The sequence below is a fragment of the Aphelocoma coerulescens genome, chromosome 1, assembly GCF_041296385.1.
Source record: "Aphelocoma coerulescens isolate FSJ_1873_10779 chromosome 1, UR_Acoe_1.0, whole genome shotgun sequence".
Lineage (NCBI taxonomy): Eukaryota > Metazoa > Chordata > Aves > Passeriformes > Corvidae > Aphelocoma > Aphelocoma coerulescens.
Window position 1 is genome coordinate 14,743,762 of NC_091013.1, and position 16,936 is coordinate 14,760,697.

General features: G+C 37.1%; 1 protein-coding gene across 11 annotated transcripts in view; it reads right to left on the minus strand.

Moving 5' to 3' along the window:
- The window catches only part of CNKSR2 (connector enhancer of kinase suppressor of Ras 2), a 207,474-nt gene that overhangs the window by 117,866 nt on the left and 72,672 nt on the right, over window positions 1-16,936 (minus strand). For all 11 annotated transcript variants that reach the window (XM_069000455.1, XM_069000273.1, XM_069000076.1 and 8 more), the window contains exons 5-6: window positions 14,497-14,538; window positions 5,212-5,331 (exon numbers count right to left, since the gene is read on the minus strand). In XM_069000455.1, coding sequence (XP_068856556.1) covers window positions 5,212-5,331; window positions 14,497-14,538 — 162 coding nt within the window. The remainder of the gene's footprint in view (window positions 1-5,211; window positions 5,332-14,496; window positions 14,539-16,936) is intronic.

Here is a 16,936-nt window from a genome sequence, read left to right on the forward strand (position 1 = left end):
CTATGTACCTTCAGTGGTTTGTCCATTGATTGGCTCCATCACAAAGCTTTTGCTTAACTCAAATATAGAATGGCTTTTTCACACATTTATCCTCACAACACCCCTGTGAGGTAGGGAAACACTAATATTCCATACATCTTAACACTAATATACAGATATCTTACAGGAAGCATAATGAGCCACACAAGAGGCTGAGATATGTTGGTATCTGTTCCTTGGTACATACACCTACCCTCAAACCACCACCAAATCAGGGCCTCAGTCCCTCTCAGGGTCCCCATCTAAGCGACTGGGCCATACCCCCTGCAATATGGCAAGAGCTAAAATCACAGTGACCATGGCAACAGGAACTTTGAGTCAGGTCCCCACACAGAGCAATTTCTGAAGAAAGCCACATCTTTGTCTTTACTGACAATGAGCTACTGCTTTCAACTTTAAACATCAGGGTGAAAGCCAAAAAGTCTCACACTTAATGGTTACACGGTGTTTAGTTCTGTGCAAAGCATTATTCCAGAGGATAGTAAATTCATCCAAGTGTGCTACCATTCCAGAGTACAATTTACATCCAATCTAGTCTTTTTGACAAATTTAAAAGACTTTGAAAATGCAAAAGAGGAGAAAGAACTTTTGCAAATGTTCTTTAAAGGCCAGGATCAAGGTTTTGCACACATTAAGAGAAGGAAGAAGGAGGCTGAAAAATATCCACCCTAGACTGTATATATTCCACATGTGCAAAATTAATAAATGTTACAGTAGTACCATGTCACATTAATTTTGCAAGAGCCAACATAATTCTTGTTATAAAGCAGCTTTTAAATCAGGACAGGCAACATTTTACAATACAAAAATGAGCCCCTTTCACCCATGTTTCAACTCCTCATTTTAAGTGAGCAATATATGGGAAATGGTACAGAGAAGAGAGTGTTTCTGGCTTCCAATTGTTTGATCTGGAATGGAAATAAGAATATCACAGACATTTACAAGTTTTCCTCTCTCTGCCTCCTTGTGGCTGCACAATATCAATAGTACTTTTAGCAATTAAGAATACAGGGGAGATCAGTGTGTGCTCTGTCCATTTGCACTGAAAGAAACTGGTAGATACAAATCTTAGGTATTCAAAGGTAAGTCCCTAAGAAATTATAAGAATTGGTTACACCAGATAAAAGGAAAGCTAATTCAGCTTATATGACTAAAAAAACCATAAACTAACCAACCTAGTAATAAGGAATAAATGTATGCCTAGATTAAAATATGAGTAACTCATGCTTAATTGTATGAGAGATTGTCCTGATCAGTTATGGGTAGAGCTCTAATTTCAAAACAATCATTACAAAAGAGACCTTTTGTGCTTTTTTTTTCCCCCTTTATTTATTTTTGTTGGGTTTTATTTTTTTAAGAATGAAAACAGAATGTGATCTATTTCTAACATATTTTATGCAATGCTGGATGGAAAAGGAAAAAAGATACTAATTCCATTTTATCACACATATAACTGAATTTTTATTTTCACTCAATTTTCATGAAGCCCTCTGAAGTTGCATGTGCCTCTTTAACCCCAAACAGCTCTCTGAATGCTGTTCATAACCCTTTTCCAGCTCTTCCAGTATTTCAAACTAAAAAATTCAGGAGAAATATCAGGAATAGTAGTACACTGGAATCCTGGAAAGAGAATCAGCAGTGCACTTTAATCAGCTGCCACACCCTGCTGTATCTATGACTTGTATTTTATGAGTGATTTTTGCATGACAAGCTTCTTTTGTGTTTGCTTCCACAGGCAAAAAGGAACAATCACTTTCATGTTCTGATGAATTTACCTTTGCATTTCTGAACCCAGCAAGGTTGAAATCATATCACAGTCACTTACCTGACTGGGATTAAAATGATTAGATGAACAAAAACCAACTGAAATTCAAGATTAACCTTTGCTACAGTTCTCTGATATTCTGTTCTATATTAAAAATAAAGTAGAAAGTGATTGTTGCAGAAAAACTACCCACGAAAAACTTGGGTTTCCTGATTTTTGTCTAAATACACTCAATGTTTTCAGTCAAGTAGCAATATTTTTAAGTTTGTTTCATGGTAAAACATACTACCTAAGCTAGTCAGTTTTGTCTCTTTGTATATCAGTAATGGAAAAACATACAAAATTGAATTCTGCTTAGTGATACAGATGAAACAACTTGCAAGTCCTCAAAAAAAGGAAAAAAAGAAAGGATTAGACATGGAACCATGTTGGTGATTGCAAAGTTGACCACATCAATCCATTTTAAGGCTTTTAAAGTAACTTTCTACCATGACAACTCTTTTCACCCTTACTGCACAGCCACTGCAGGCTATATCTCTTCCCCCAGCAGCACTCACTGGAGAACACATGAATGCAGCCAGTCACAAGAGATAAGGATAGAGGGAACAAAAAAAAGGGAAAAAACCAAACAACAAAACCAATACCAAACCCCACGCAAAACACTGCTTTACCCAGTACACAAGAGGTTCTCCACATTACACCCTAACAACATTTTCTGCTTGACAGGTTGCTTTAGTTCCTTGAAAGGTTATTTAGTCATAGGTGTTAGCTAGTTTTAATATCTATAAGGCATGGTAACACATTTACTCGTTTCTTCTGCATTCAGGTATTAGTCTGACAATTTACATTTACCTCTGACAAATACTTACGTTTCCACAAGAAAAGACCAAACACAGTGAAGGAACTACTGCTGCTGATGAAAACATCCTGATCATGTTCCAAAATTTTTTAAGTTGTAAAATCTTCATGCATTTTCTTAATTCCATCATATATTTACCATGAGTTTATGGAAATAGCATTATTTTCCAAACTTTTAGTTGCCTTCTCTTTTCCTTTCCTTTTTCTCTCCCAGATTTACTTTGGCTTCTTAGCTATTCAATTTGAGATGTCAGAAATTCTGTTTAGGATAGGTGACAAAAAATCTTCCCAGTCAGCAGCCATCCTCGTTTTTTTTCTTCTGCCTGAAGTCCTTCCATCTTTATAGAACATTTTATTTAGTGATTGGAAAAGCCAGCACAGAACTGTCATGTGGGTCAAAAATCTACAGGAAAGTTGACAATAAACCATTTTTCCACCTCCATCATTGCACAAATCCTGGAAGAAGGTCCAGAAATTATTGAGCTTCACATTTATCCCAGTGCTTCTGATGTGCCAAGAATATTCACAACTCCAAGCTCCACCATCCATTCTTAAACTGACACTCTCAGCACCCAGTGGGGCAGTACTGATGTGCATTCACTGTGTCTTAATTCAAAGGTATTACATTAAAAAGCAAACAAAAGCCCAACAACCCAAAAGCATAAAAGGCACCAAGAACCACATGACACAGGTGATCTGTTGGCAAGATGGGTGCTGTTACAAAGGGAAGGGGATGATTTTGACTCTCCCGGCGCGAATCCACCATCCTTGGTGCCTGCTCTGGAGAGCTCACAATCTAAAGGAGGCGGCACAATGCCGAGGCAACACAATAGTGGCACGCAGGCAAGGATCAGGGAAAAAAACATTACTGTGTCAAAATGGCATTGTATCCTTCTAAGGCTTGTATACTGCATGGTTGCTGTTTTCTTTTTTTTTTAATAAGAATTATTTTTATGACAATGACATCAAGACCCTGCTAAATTGGTTCACAAATACATAAAAAGAAAAAGCCCTGCCTTGAAGAGTTTCCAGTTTAAACAGACAAGACAGACAGAGGGTGTAAAACAGAGACACAGAGAGGGAAAGAGATTCTTTCATCAGCTACGCAGCAGGCACAGACCCATGAAACATATCCTTATTTACAAAAATACCGTGCAACATTTCTAAGTCCCTGGGAGTTCATACCAACGTACAGAAAGACTTAAATGAGGAGGGAAAAAAACAAAAAAAACCCAGCCACAAGACTGAAAAAAAAATAAAATTCAAGTTCAGATAAAATGACAGAACTCATAAAAGGTGATCAAGAGAAAGGGGAAGAAGATTTCCTCATTACAGTAGAAGAAAGGGTTTCAAAAGGTTGACTGCAGTTAGGTGGTGCAAGAGTTACAATTACAGGAGAAAGGGAGGGAAAGAGAGGGAGGAGAGAATCCATGAGAAGCTGAAATCCTGAAGGACAAGTTCAAAATGGATTCAGAGATAAAGAAGAAAGCCAGTAGAGGAAGGGAAAACAAATTGCAGACTAAAACAAAGGATGGGGCGTATTTACTCATCCAAGTGTCTGGGTTTTTCTCATATTTTAATTGTGATTTTCCAAAAGAATGGAAAATGAATTTAGTGTAAAATTACTCTAAATAACTTGGCATACCAACTCAGCGAAGAAAAACAAATCAACCTAAAACCCAGTTAACAACCAACCCACAAACCAAAATATTCTCCAGAGCTACAACATCCAGACAACTTCAAAAACCTGCTGCAAAGAGTACAGCAGTCCTCCTTCAAGAATATGCAAGAAAATGGAATAAGATTGGGCAGAAGTTGCAAAAGCTATGTCTTTAGACAAAAAGTGTTCAACTGTATTCTGATCACCTTCTTTTCCACCTCCAAAAATTATGGGAACAGATATTATTAATGATGTAAAGTCATACATCTGGAATTGTTACCGGTGTTGGTTTTTTCCATGCAGCCGGTGTTGGATACTTGAGTAAACAAGAGATCAATGGTCAGCTCTTGAACAACAAACACAGGATGGCTGCATTAAGAGCCTTTACAAGCACCTGATTAAGAATGCAGAATTCTTGCAATAAAATTCAATGAGTTACTTATCAGCAGTGCTGTAGAGGTTGGAATAACTTATAAAATAGCTTTATAACCCAGAGATACTATGAAACATTTTCCAGAATCTGACAGGTTTTGTGCATAAGCCCACGCAAACTTCTCGGCTGAGTTGATCTTAGCAATTTAAGTCCCTTCAGACTTCAAGATCCTAGAACAATCTGAGCCATTTTTCAGGAGCTGGTATAAATGGCAAGAACTTCTTACTAATTTCTCCCTGTTCACTGAACTCTGCATACTTCAGTCAGCTTTACAAAATACTTCCCTGCTGGCCCAGCTGCATGAGAAACCAAACTAGCATAAGAAATCAAACTGTTTTCAAACTTTAAAACAGAAAAGGCTAACGTGTCCTATTCATTTTCATATATACAGCTTATTTTTAAAAAAATCACTTTCTCATCCTGGATGATGGGTTTGATTAACTGCGTACTTCTTACCAGCCCTTCACTTGGCTTGATGTTTGTAAGCTGGATCACTTCAAGATGGGCAGACTGGGAAACCAGTGGATCAGAAGAGAGCGAGATAATGTGATCACAGACACCAGAGAGAGTTTTGCACTAGAAAAGAAAAAAGAAAAGAAAATGTCACAATAAGCATACCATTGCTAACTATTTAAATGTCAATATACAGATTAAACCATCACTTATTTCAAGTACAAGGCAGAGGGGGAAAGGCCTCAGGCAGCAATACAACACAAAATACATTATCTGTGATGACCCTGAACTAACAGCACCAGACCAGGGAAGACCAGGAGGCAAATGCTTGTGTATCTGAGCAGTGACAAAGAGGGGTTCCCATGCACTCTGAGGGAAAGGTGCCCTGCTCAGGCACACAGGGAATGTGTGGTGAGCTCCAACCCCCACCCTACCCACATCTTTTGCAAAGACAGTAAGTGCCTCAAAGCCCCCTAACTTCCACTGAATGTGCAGCTGTTCAGCACAGATGAAAATCAGGCTCTTAATGATGACAGGTAACTCCCATTAACTCTGAAGTTTATTCTATACTAATAAAACATGCTAACTGTCTTTGGACTGAGTTTCTCATGTTCTACAGCTGCCAAACCTGATTTACTACTGCAGACATGAAGATTATATATAATAAATCACCATTTCACAAGGGGATAACTCTTAAACCAGTTATTGTTGGCAGCCTCTGCAGCAAGACAGAAAAAGTTTCTAAAAAGGATGAGATTGTGAAATTGGTACTGTTTTATCTCCTGATCTCTCACTCCCTGAGCACCCTCTTCTCAGAAGCAGGAAAGCTGTGAGGTTTTCCTAACATTCTCTGCAAGAAAGTGATTCTTGAGAGATCCAATGTTTTCCAGGAAGTCCCCTTTCAGCAACTTTAAACGATTTCTCTGTTCAGGTTTCCAAACACATCCTTTGTCAGCAAATTCAGGGATTAGGACATTCTTCTGGTCCCAAAACTGTGGGCATCTCCAAAATCAATTAAGAATCAGATTAACTGCTCTGAAATTCAAAAGAGGAAAGCTAACCAGTCTCCTCAAATGACTGAAACACAACTGCACGCAACTGTTGCACCAATTAATCTTCCAAGATTCCAAAGTATAGTTCTTACAGTAAAAACTGTCTGCAACAATGCTATGGAAAAGTAATGTAAAACTGGATATGACCTCCTGCCAAATCACCATTTTAATTCCAAATGGCAAACTACAAATATCTTATGTAAAAAGGAAAACTTTTAAAAAGTGATAAAAGAAAAAAAAAAAATCCGGTGACAGTGACATCTTAATCCTGTTACAGACCAGTAACTGAGATTTTTCTTTTCTTAAATGTATTTACAAACAGTTGAAAGTTTAGGTTTGTATACAGATCACTTATTTTATTAAACAATAACGTTTCAGGATGAATAAGCAAGTCAGAATCAAATGTAAACAAAACAAAATTTATATTACCGACATGACCTTCTTCCAGAAAAAAATACTACTTTCAGGCACAGCCAAACACACCACCCTTCTAATTTTTCATGATGCAGAATCATTACTGAACACAGAAAGTCAAGAAATACATAAAATGAGCTTAAGAATTGTTTGTGCTTTACCTGAACTAAAAAAAAGTGAAAAAGAAAAGTTTATTGAAATTTGGGCTTCTTTAATGGCTTTTGGTCCATGAAAACTGCTTTGAGATGACATTTTTTAAAAGGTAAAATTATATAAAATTACATAATAAAAACGAAAGCTTAGTTTCCTGCTTATTTGGGGTTTTAAATACTGTTTTGGCATGTTATTTCTATTTTCATCTTGTAACTGCACTGACAATTATTGAAAAATTGCTTTAAAAAATTACATAGCACTCAGCTATTTGTGCAAAGTGAAGAGATCCGCATTACAAATTATTCTCTGCAGATGAAAATGGAATTTTTCATATCTCTTTAGACTCGTATTCACCCACCTATTCTTCCTATTAATCTCCTCTAAACCCACTAAATTTATGGGGCTCTTAGCAGTTTCAGAGAAACTTGTGTTTATAGTGAATTACTTTTTTTTCTCCAATTTTCAACTGTTGCATTGCAGAGAGATGCCAAAGCACACGGAGCGTTCCTACCACCTAACACAAGGTATGACATTTCACAGATGTGGCTCCTCATTAAAAACCACGTTCTCAGCTGCCTTGACAGATGCTGGGGAAAGGAGAGGAGTCGGGCAAGTCCAGGATGTAGCATGGAGCAGCAGCCTAAGCTGAGATGCATTAAATAGCTCCCCGGAGCAGCTGCTCTCCCTCTGCCTCCCCATGACAGGGGTACAGACAGTCTATACAGTAATGCCTATGGTGATCAGCATTCCAGTACAGTTATACTGGTTGCAATCCTAAAACAAGGTGGTGTGAATATTCCCCAAGAGGAGCTCTGGGAGTATTGGGTTCCAAAATCACAAAGTTGCTAGGATAAAAAATTTGCCATATGCTTCAATGCATTTCTAAAACACTACTGTCTTTCGGGTCTCTCAGCTTTCTTAGATATTCCCACTGCAGTCCAACAGCACGTTATCCCTATAAACTATTACACATTTAAATATTTTCATTAAATATTCCTTGGTTAAAGAGTTGAACTATAAGTAGCATCAAGTACCTCTCTGGTTTATGCTAAAGGCAAATTTTCATGAACTCTGAGCTTGTCTAGAGGGAGCCAGGAGCACACACTTACACAGCAGATATTCTCTCCCCACTGCAATGGCAGGGTATGTGAGCCCTCACTGGAAACATGTCCAAAGGCTGACAGAGGCAAAATAAGGCCTTTTTCCTTGCCTTTACTCTCAGGAAAATCTCATTCACAGTTCATGTTGATAATATGCTAATCAGCATAAATCGGCATACAAACAAGACAGTCAGTTCACCAGGTGCATGCTTCCTCCCCATTAGGCACCTGTATGGGAAAAGACCTTGGACCTATTCAGTGGATCAGGGCCTTCCAAGGCAAAGATGTTGCCATGTGGCACTCAAAGCACTCAAAAACTGCACTTTTTCTACTCATTTTGTTCCTAACAATTTATGAACACGTTATTTCTCAGCACAATTACTCAGGACAATCTGTATCGCAGGCATGTATTTTAGTTCCACTAAAATAAGATGGTAGTCACCTTTTCCCTCAAATGGTAGTTACCTTTGGAGGCTTTGTAAAACTACACTTCTGATTATGAAAACATTGTTAATGAGATCAGGATCCTTTAACCTTTGTAGGTGTTGATTGCCTGCTGCAGTGCAGTATTAGTTACAGTAAGATACACAGGAAGCTGAGCATCCAACTGCTCCCACAAACATCAGCAGGCACTAAAAATTCCCAGCCTTTTTCAAGCTGCACTCAGCTCCCAGTGTGCAAGGTATCTGTGCACAGGGAAAGGATTTGTCCAGGCCAAAAAAAAAAAAAAAAAAAAAAAAAAAAAAAAAAAAAAAAAAAAAAAAAAAAAAAAAAAAAAAAGCAAGTTACAAAAGATTAACTGAGAGAAACCAACAGATAATTACATTTTCTCCTTTTGTCACATCATCCCTGTTCTCACTATAAGCCTTAAAGCAATGATTTCAGTTCTCTTTTACAGTAACTCTTCACTGCACTTCAGTAATAAATTCTCCTCTCTATTCAAGTGACACACTTATAATTGCAGATTGAAGCTACACCACAGTCTTTATGTGCAAAGCTAAATGATTCAAAGGAGAACAAAAAATATCACCACACAGCACCTTGTTTGGTAGAAATTCAAAGGGAAACATTATGTTTCCCTCAGTAGGCAACTACTTTATGCCTCAGAGCATGAAGAATGACAGATAATACTTAGTTTCTACCTGAATTTTTGGACTGTAAGGTACCAATTTCTAACAGCTTTTCCACAATTGCTCCTTCTTTCAGCCAGGGGGATAGAGACTCTAAGGTGACTAAATTTGATTTGCATCTGTTCCAATACTCTGTAGCTACTCCAATTTGTGCTGGGAAAATGTCTGTGCTCTGCAGCAGAGTGAAGTGCCCATGGACAAAGCTTCAGGGGCCTTCCCTCAACCCGTCTATCCGCAGTCTGTTCAACTCGGGCAGCTCTAGGGTCACCAAGAATTTCTGGTCAAGCAAACAGACTTAGGTTTGTCCCTGTCCTTCATTTTGCCCTTCATTTTACCCTAGCAGGCTAGTGACCAAGTTTAAAATCTATCTTGCCAAGTATTTGCAATACTGAAGCATCCTGGCTTAAACATGTTGCCAGGACTGAAGGCAAGAAAAGCACCAGCCTCCCTCATCAGCACCCTCACCTATGGCATTTGAGTGAGGGATGGGATATCAGTAAGACATATGGACTTTCCAGACTAAAAGTAAGAAAAATGTCCAGGTAATGTTAAGCTTAGTCTGTTGTTTTAGTTAGTTACAGCTGTCCAAGATGAATGAAGTTTAATTAACTTAAGCCAAACCAAATAATTATTAACCAATTAACTTCAGTCCAAAACAACTGTTATATTGTACAGAACATATCAGTAACTCCAGCAGTCTTAAAACCAAGCAGGCCTGAACATGCACTGGTAAATATATGAAGTTTAAACAGTGAAATGTATCTTCTTTTGGATGCAAAAAGAGAAACTTCTATTAGAATGAAGCTTGTTCAATTCAACTTACAAGGTATAGACTCCTGAAAGGCAGAAGGTGGTTACTTTATCTTTTTTTTCTAAGCCTGTGATACCTTTGACAATGTATTTTTAGTCCATTATATTTCTATAACAAATATTCAAATATAGTGGGCAGAAGCAAATTATCATCATTGTGGTTTCAACAAGGCTTTTGGAAAAAGAGAACATTCTGATCCATTGCTTGTTCTTCTCTTTTTCAACTTAGTAACTCTTTTTAAATTTACATAGCTCATTTGTTTTTCAAAAAACTTTTGAATATTAGCTTCTCTCTGCAGATTCACTTTCTACTGTTTTCCAACTCAATAAAATTGTATTTTCTTTTTTGCAGGAAATTAAGCCTAATTTTTAAACAGTGAAACTCCTTAAGAAAATAGTCTTTTTTCTTATGGAATTAAACCAAAACAGTTAAAAGAAAAAATATTAAAATTTTTCAGTTAACACTTATTATTAATCTGACTGGAGCCTGGCTTCTACTTTCTATAATTAGTTCTTCTAGCTTTGCTCTCCCTTTAATACTTTACTGCTTCACATGCATTAATCTGAACTGGATATTTCCATCACATACAGCCTTGAACAGCTGGATGGAATCAATGAATTATTCTTCAAATGTTTTAAAGCTCCACTCAGACATTTGCAACTATTAATTTATAATCCCCCAAATAAGCAGATATAAACCAATAGCCTTTTAAATTGAGCAGTTTTCCAAATATTTTATCATCTCAAGTTAAATCAATATAAAGATTTTAAATATGAACTAGCAAGAGCACACTAATTTTCAATTTTGAAGCCAGCACCACACCTATGGCTTATCCTTTCCTATTTAGGCCCAGTGTATTTTAAAACCTATTTTTCTAAATTAGTATTTTCTATTGCCATCTACTTCTGTTGGTATTATTTTCTAGTGCTATTTATTTTTTGTTTATATCAAGAAATTATTATTATTATTATTATTATTATTATTATTATTATTATTATTATACTATTTATTACATTGCTTACTTAATAAAAGCTACCCTGGAAAAAATATACTGAGAAATGAAGCAGCAGAAATGTGAAGCATTTCTCATTATTCATGAATATTTCAGAAGTATCAACATTTTAATAAGCAAAACCCAACACATTATTCCTGTGTGGGTTTATGCTTCTTATTCCACAGAAACCAAGTGTTTCTGTGAAGGAAGTCACAGGAAAAAAAACCCCAAACTTCAAGAAATGTAGTTGTCTTTAAATTAATTTTTTCAACACTCCTACAATTCTAGGACAAAAAATTATACAACAGACATTTTTTCCCCAGACACACTTTGAAACTCCATTTAGAAGAAATAAACAAGTTTAAGTAGGTAATTTCTTCTTAAAATTTCATAATCTTTCAATCAGACCTTTTCCTTTTAGATACATTTTATGTGTTTAGTTGAATAACACAGATTAGTTTACTACCTAATACCGTAAGTGACAATCAAAATGCTTTTTTAAAGCATTTGAAACTCAAATTGCTTGGAGCAAACAAAATTATTTCTGTCTTGAATATAAGCTGAAGCTATAGAGTTCTGTCTCCGCAAAATAACATTTCTTAAAATGAAAATACCTGAAAAGCTAGCATGTGAACACATTAATTCACATTGACACATACTATCTGTGGACAAGGTGATTCAGCAATCTCCACATGCACACCCACACCATCGCTTCTGAAAAGTTCATTTGCTTTTCAAAAAAAATTTCTGCTGTTAGAATATAAGCACATGAACTATTTTTTGGCCCTACCTAATTAAAACAAACCAACCAGTCATTTATTTGAGGATCCTGCCTTCTTCACCATGCTGTCAAGGAAGACATGAAAACTCAGTGATGGGTTACCTTTGGATGTTTCCTTGCTTGCACTTCGATAGTGGAAGGATGGTCTCACATCCCCACTGTGCCCACGCATCCTCTTGCTCCCTGACTTGGCACAAAGCAGGCTCACTCCAGGGGAAACAGGGCAGCATCCCCACAAGAGATGTGTGTTTACAGAGCTCCAGCCCTTGAACCACAGCAGGAATCAAACCCCGTCCCCGTTCACTCTGTGTACAATGGAGGTGTTCAACATAGTAAGCCACTGGACCGCCAACAGGTAATGTGCACTGGAAAAAATCTCCTACTCTGATCCAACAGTGTGCTCCTAAGGTGGTAAATACCCTGGTGTCCTAACAAGTAAGAGTACACAACTTTTCTTTAAGTTATATTTTTTTTTTTCAGTTCTGTAGCTCTAGTTCTTTTTTACTTATGTGAGAAGGATCTCTTAAAATTTGACTTTAATCTTTAGTAAGAACACTACCTTGCAATAATCATTTCTTCAAGGTAATTGCATGAAATGCTAATTAATTGCAAGTCATTTCCTTTCACTTTTTTGAAAACTTCTTTCCTTGTGTCATAAAGAGAAAGTGGTACATGAAATGACATGGGATGAGCAGGTTTGAATGAAACTTCTTGTCTAAGTCACCTCAGCAAACACAGCTCTATGTTTTATATCTGATTATTCAAAGGCAGCTAGATGGGATGCTGGTCAAACACCACTTCAGATGGCAAATGCACTCTGAAAATGGACTTGGAATAGCATGATCTTGGGATTTAAAAAATAATTTACTTTCTGTCCTACAATATCTGTGCACGTGTCCCCTCAATCTTTCCTAGTTCTCCCAGTATTTCTCTGCTCAAGGTTCCTTCTACACCTTTCCCAAAATTTACTACTATTTTTTTTGTATCAGAGAACCTTATTTTTACTGTTGGATTGCTCCCCCCAGATTGTCTAATGGGCTAAACCCACAACACCTTTTTCTGTCTTCAAGGAGAAGGGTTAGAGGGAATTGTGACTGCTTTCAATTCCAATTCTATCATCAACCTTTTCCCCTGCACATGTAAAAAATTACCTTGCAAACTAAAACTATGATCTCAAATGCCATTTGTTTAATTATTTAGTCAAAGATTTACATCTTTCACCACTTGCTTTTGGTCAGTCTTTCCCCCATCAAATCCCACTGATCAGCTGATATGCAACATGGTCAGAAATGATCCAAGTTACATGTAATACATATATTCATGTTTAATCCTCATATAGTCGTGTTTAATCCATGCAGGGTCATTTTTAATCCATGGCTTCACTACAACATTCAACGCTCTGTCTGTGTTCATGTTTTCTTTCAAGCTTCAGTAGTAATCACAGAGCGTACACTTACACCTATGTTCCACCTGTGACCACAGTGAAGTTACTGCAGGCTAAAGAAATAAACCTACAAGGGTCTGAATGATGTAAGATAACTTTTCAAACCTGTCTCAATTCTGTGCATTCATGTATCTCAAATTAATCCCTCTCAGTTTCTTCAAAATTGTCTGTTGATGACTGCATAAAGTGATGCTTCATATGCTCTAAACCTGGCAGCTCCCTTTACAATCTTTTCTGCTAATTTGTAAAAGGTATATAGTGTATATAGAACATGTCAGAACTCTCAGCTCCTACAGCAGACAACAAGCACATTTTGAAAACCAGACTATATATATATAGATTTCAAACTTACAGCACTTCAACTTTTGCCAAGATTACATAATAAAAGACTTTATTACTTAAATACTTGCAGACATCGACCTAGCATAGATGACCATGTCAGCCTCACTAATTTTGCTAATTGTTTATGTCTCACACCTGAAAAAATGTCAGTAAAACTTAAAAATACAAGGAGATTTTTTATTCCACATCACTGTGAAACCACAGCATCAAAATCTTACAGAATTCAGTCTGCCAAGTATTTCATATGGGTACACTATGAATAAAATAAATTTAAAAAAAAAAAAGTATTAAAAAATTTACCTAAAGAAATGCAGTATTTTCTTGCTTGAACTCTGGTAATAAGAACAGTAAGATATCAAAACCTACGTGAATATGAAATAAGCTAAACTAATTCATTACTCACCCTTAAAGAGTTTATCATCACTTCTAACTTTTAGAAACAAGCTGTGGGTTAACTTAATACTCACTAAAGCTCAGCCACAATATGAAACACAATTTAATACCTAAAACTTGGGTGCAGCTCCCAGACAAGGTTTGCTCAAGCTTTTGACTCTCTATGCACCAGCCTTTCAAATTCATCATGTTTTCTGATGCCCTGATAACTTCCATCTGCTTTATTTACTATCAGTAGCACTACAGATTCTGAGAAGAGACCATTGCATTTATGCTGAGAATTCAAAAGGAAGCATTGCATTAATTTTCCTACCATTATGTTATCTCCAGGACCCTATGGGGAATAAAGCTGTATAAATAAAGTTATATCACTAACACAAACATATAATGATTTCATAGAAGCCTAGCAACCATCTCTTTCAAAAAAAAAAGCCTTTTCTAAAAATCACTCTTCTAATCATGGTTTACAAATAACAGATGGGCCTGAGCCAGACAAATACAAACCCTTTCATAGCTCCTGACCTACTCACAAATAGTTCCATACATTCACTCAGTCATACCCAGTCTAGTTGGTTATCACACTGGCACTGCATACAAAAAGCACAAAATACACAGCTCTAAAATTCTGTGTGCTCTGTACAAAATTTCTTATCAGAAATCCAAATAGTACTCACCACATGAAGAATTTTATTCTCTGTTTCATATACTGTGCAATCCTGAAAAAGTAAAGCAGAAAAAGCAGGTTAAATCGGTCCAGGTCCAATCATTCTCCCTCCCTTGAGTTATCCTTAAAAGAGCTGAACCGAATTGCAAAGTCTTTAGGATGAAACAAAATATTTCAAAGACTTAGAATGGAAAGAAAGCATGAAGCTATCACTGAAACGAAAGGAAATACTGGTAAATGTTTATACCTATTCACTCGTTCTTCTTGTTTCCTTCCCTGAGACAGACAACACTCTCTCCACTTTACATGCTTTTGGCACATACCAGTTAGTCACGTGTATACCAGACAAGTGCCTTCCACCAGCCATCCCTGAGCATGGACAAAAATGACCTGCTCCTACTGATAACACTGGAAAACAGAGGCACCAGCAACAGTCTCACGGGACTGAGATGAACAATTCATGCTCAGCTGAACAGGAATTTTTGCACACTGCTGAAGAAGGGAAGGAAAACCTTGGTGGAGGGGGAAGAAGAGTTGATTGTTTGTAACACACCGTGCAACAGGAGGGAGGAGAAACACCGCACACAGGAAACTTGAGGCACACACAACCTGCTGGGACTGCGCGTACGTCCTTGCTACCTCACACAGCATGTGAGGCAGCTTCCACAAGCAAGACTAACAGATGGGAGGCTGGGACTGCAAAAGTTTTTCTGACAGTCCAGAATCTCAGTGGATATAAGGAAATGTAATTACCAAGGCAGAGAGCACATGATATACAACCAATATTGGTGAAAGAACCACTCTTAAGTTCATTCAGACACTGTAACTTTATGGTAATTAGTGCAAGCTCTGTTTAGAACAGATGCTTTATATCCTATCTAACAAACCACATGAAAAATGTGACTAAGTTTTCATGTTTACAGTCTATTTTTAAAATCAATTTATCCTGCTAGAAAACCAACTTTGTTATATGCAACCATTTCAAGAAAAATGAACTTTCAATCCATGAAACTTCAAGTGTTACTCAGGTAAGAAAAGCCAATGTGTTCTTAAGCTTTGCATAAAGCCACCTAAGCAGAAGTAGCAGGTTGATCAGGGAGCATTTTCCTAATAACAGCTGTTGGCATTCAGGAAACATTTGCCAGTAAGTACAGCCGGAAAGAAAATCTAACACATTTAATTATATGCAGACATCAATGAAGTATTTGCAATCTTAGTAGCAAAACACACATTTCATTGTTATATGTGGGAGGGCATGTAACATTTTCAATCTGGATACATCTATTTTCTGCATGGTTACTTATGAATCATTTTGCAAAAATAGCAGGAAGAGATTGCAACATTTATATTAAAGCAAAAATGTGTTTTCAAGCAGACAATAATTTCATTGCTAATAGGAAGAGTTTACTGTAAGTTTAAACACTCAGTTTAAAGAAGATACTGTTTGAGTAGTCTCACTACTAAGGGAAGAAGGATTCTGGGTTCTCAAATGCTGTAGTGGTTTATGACAAAAAAGAAAGCAGTGAATAACAGAGAAATACTGCTAAATCCTTGAATTGAAACTCCCCCACGATCATGAAAGAAGCTAAAGAAATATGCTTTTTTCTGACAAACCAAGACTATATATATAAAAAAATTAAAATATTTCTTAATCCACAGAAGATAGTAAAACAAGTGGAAAACTTCTCAGGCATCCAGTCTATGAATGGATTCACCCTGAACTTCCCTCCTCAACACACAATTCCCTACAAATCCAGGGGCTGGGTAGAGGAATTGCTAAATGAGTTCATCACATAGCAACAGAAGATTGTTGATACTACATCTTCATATTCAGGCAAAAGAAATATTAACAGTTCAGTAAACCATAAAAGACAGAAAGACTGGAGGACAGCAAATGCAATGCTTAGGTAAAAAAAAACCAATTCCAAAATACACTTTTTCCATACACGATGACATCCAACTAAACATATCTCAAGCATGAACTCTGGGAAATGTGCAGGAATGTCAAGAACCATGCTGGCATAGCCCAGAGCAGCCCTGAAGTCTAGGATTCAAAGAAACCTAGGAAAAGGTCACCGAGCTGATCCCTGCAGTTCGTTTCCACTTCCTGCAGCCATCCCTAGAGATGAGAGCTGAGACTGCTTCTGAACGACCCCAGGAGCAAAAGCCACATGCCACTTTCTGTCACAGGCAAGAGTTTATTCCCCTCTTGCTGCCTTGAGCTTTATCTTTAAGCAGGGACTGAAGATAACTGTGCCCACCCCGCACAAACACCCCTTGGGTGGAATGGTAGGCTGACTGCTTATTACTGGGGGCCTTTACCATTTACAGTTACTGCTTTTTCACACCCATTTCATTTCAACTAAAAGAGCTTAAAGCACTTGAGAACTATAAAAAGTCTCTAACTATGCAATTAGAAATAAATTTTTATTCTCAGCAGCATACCACCC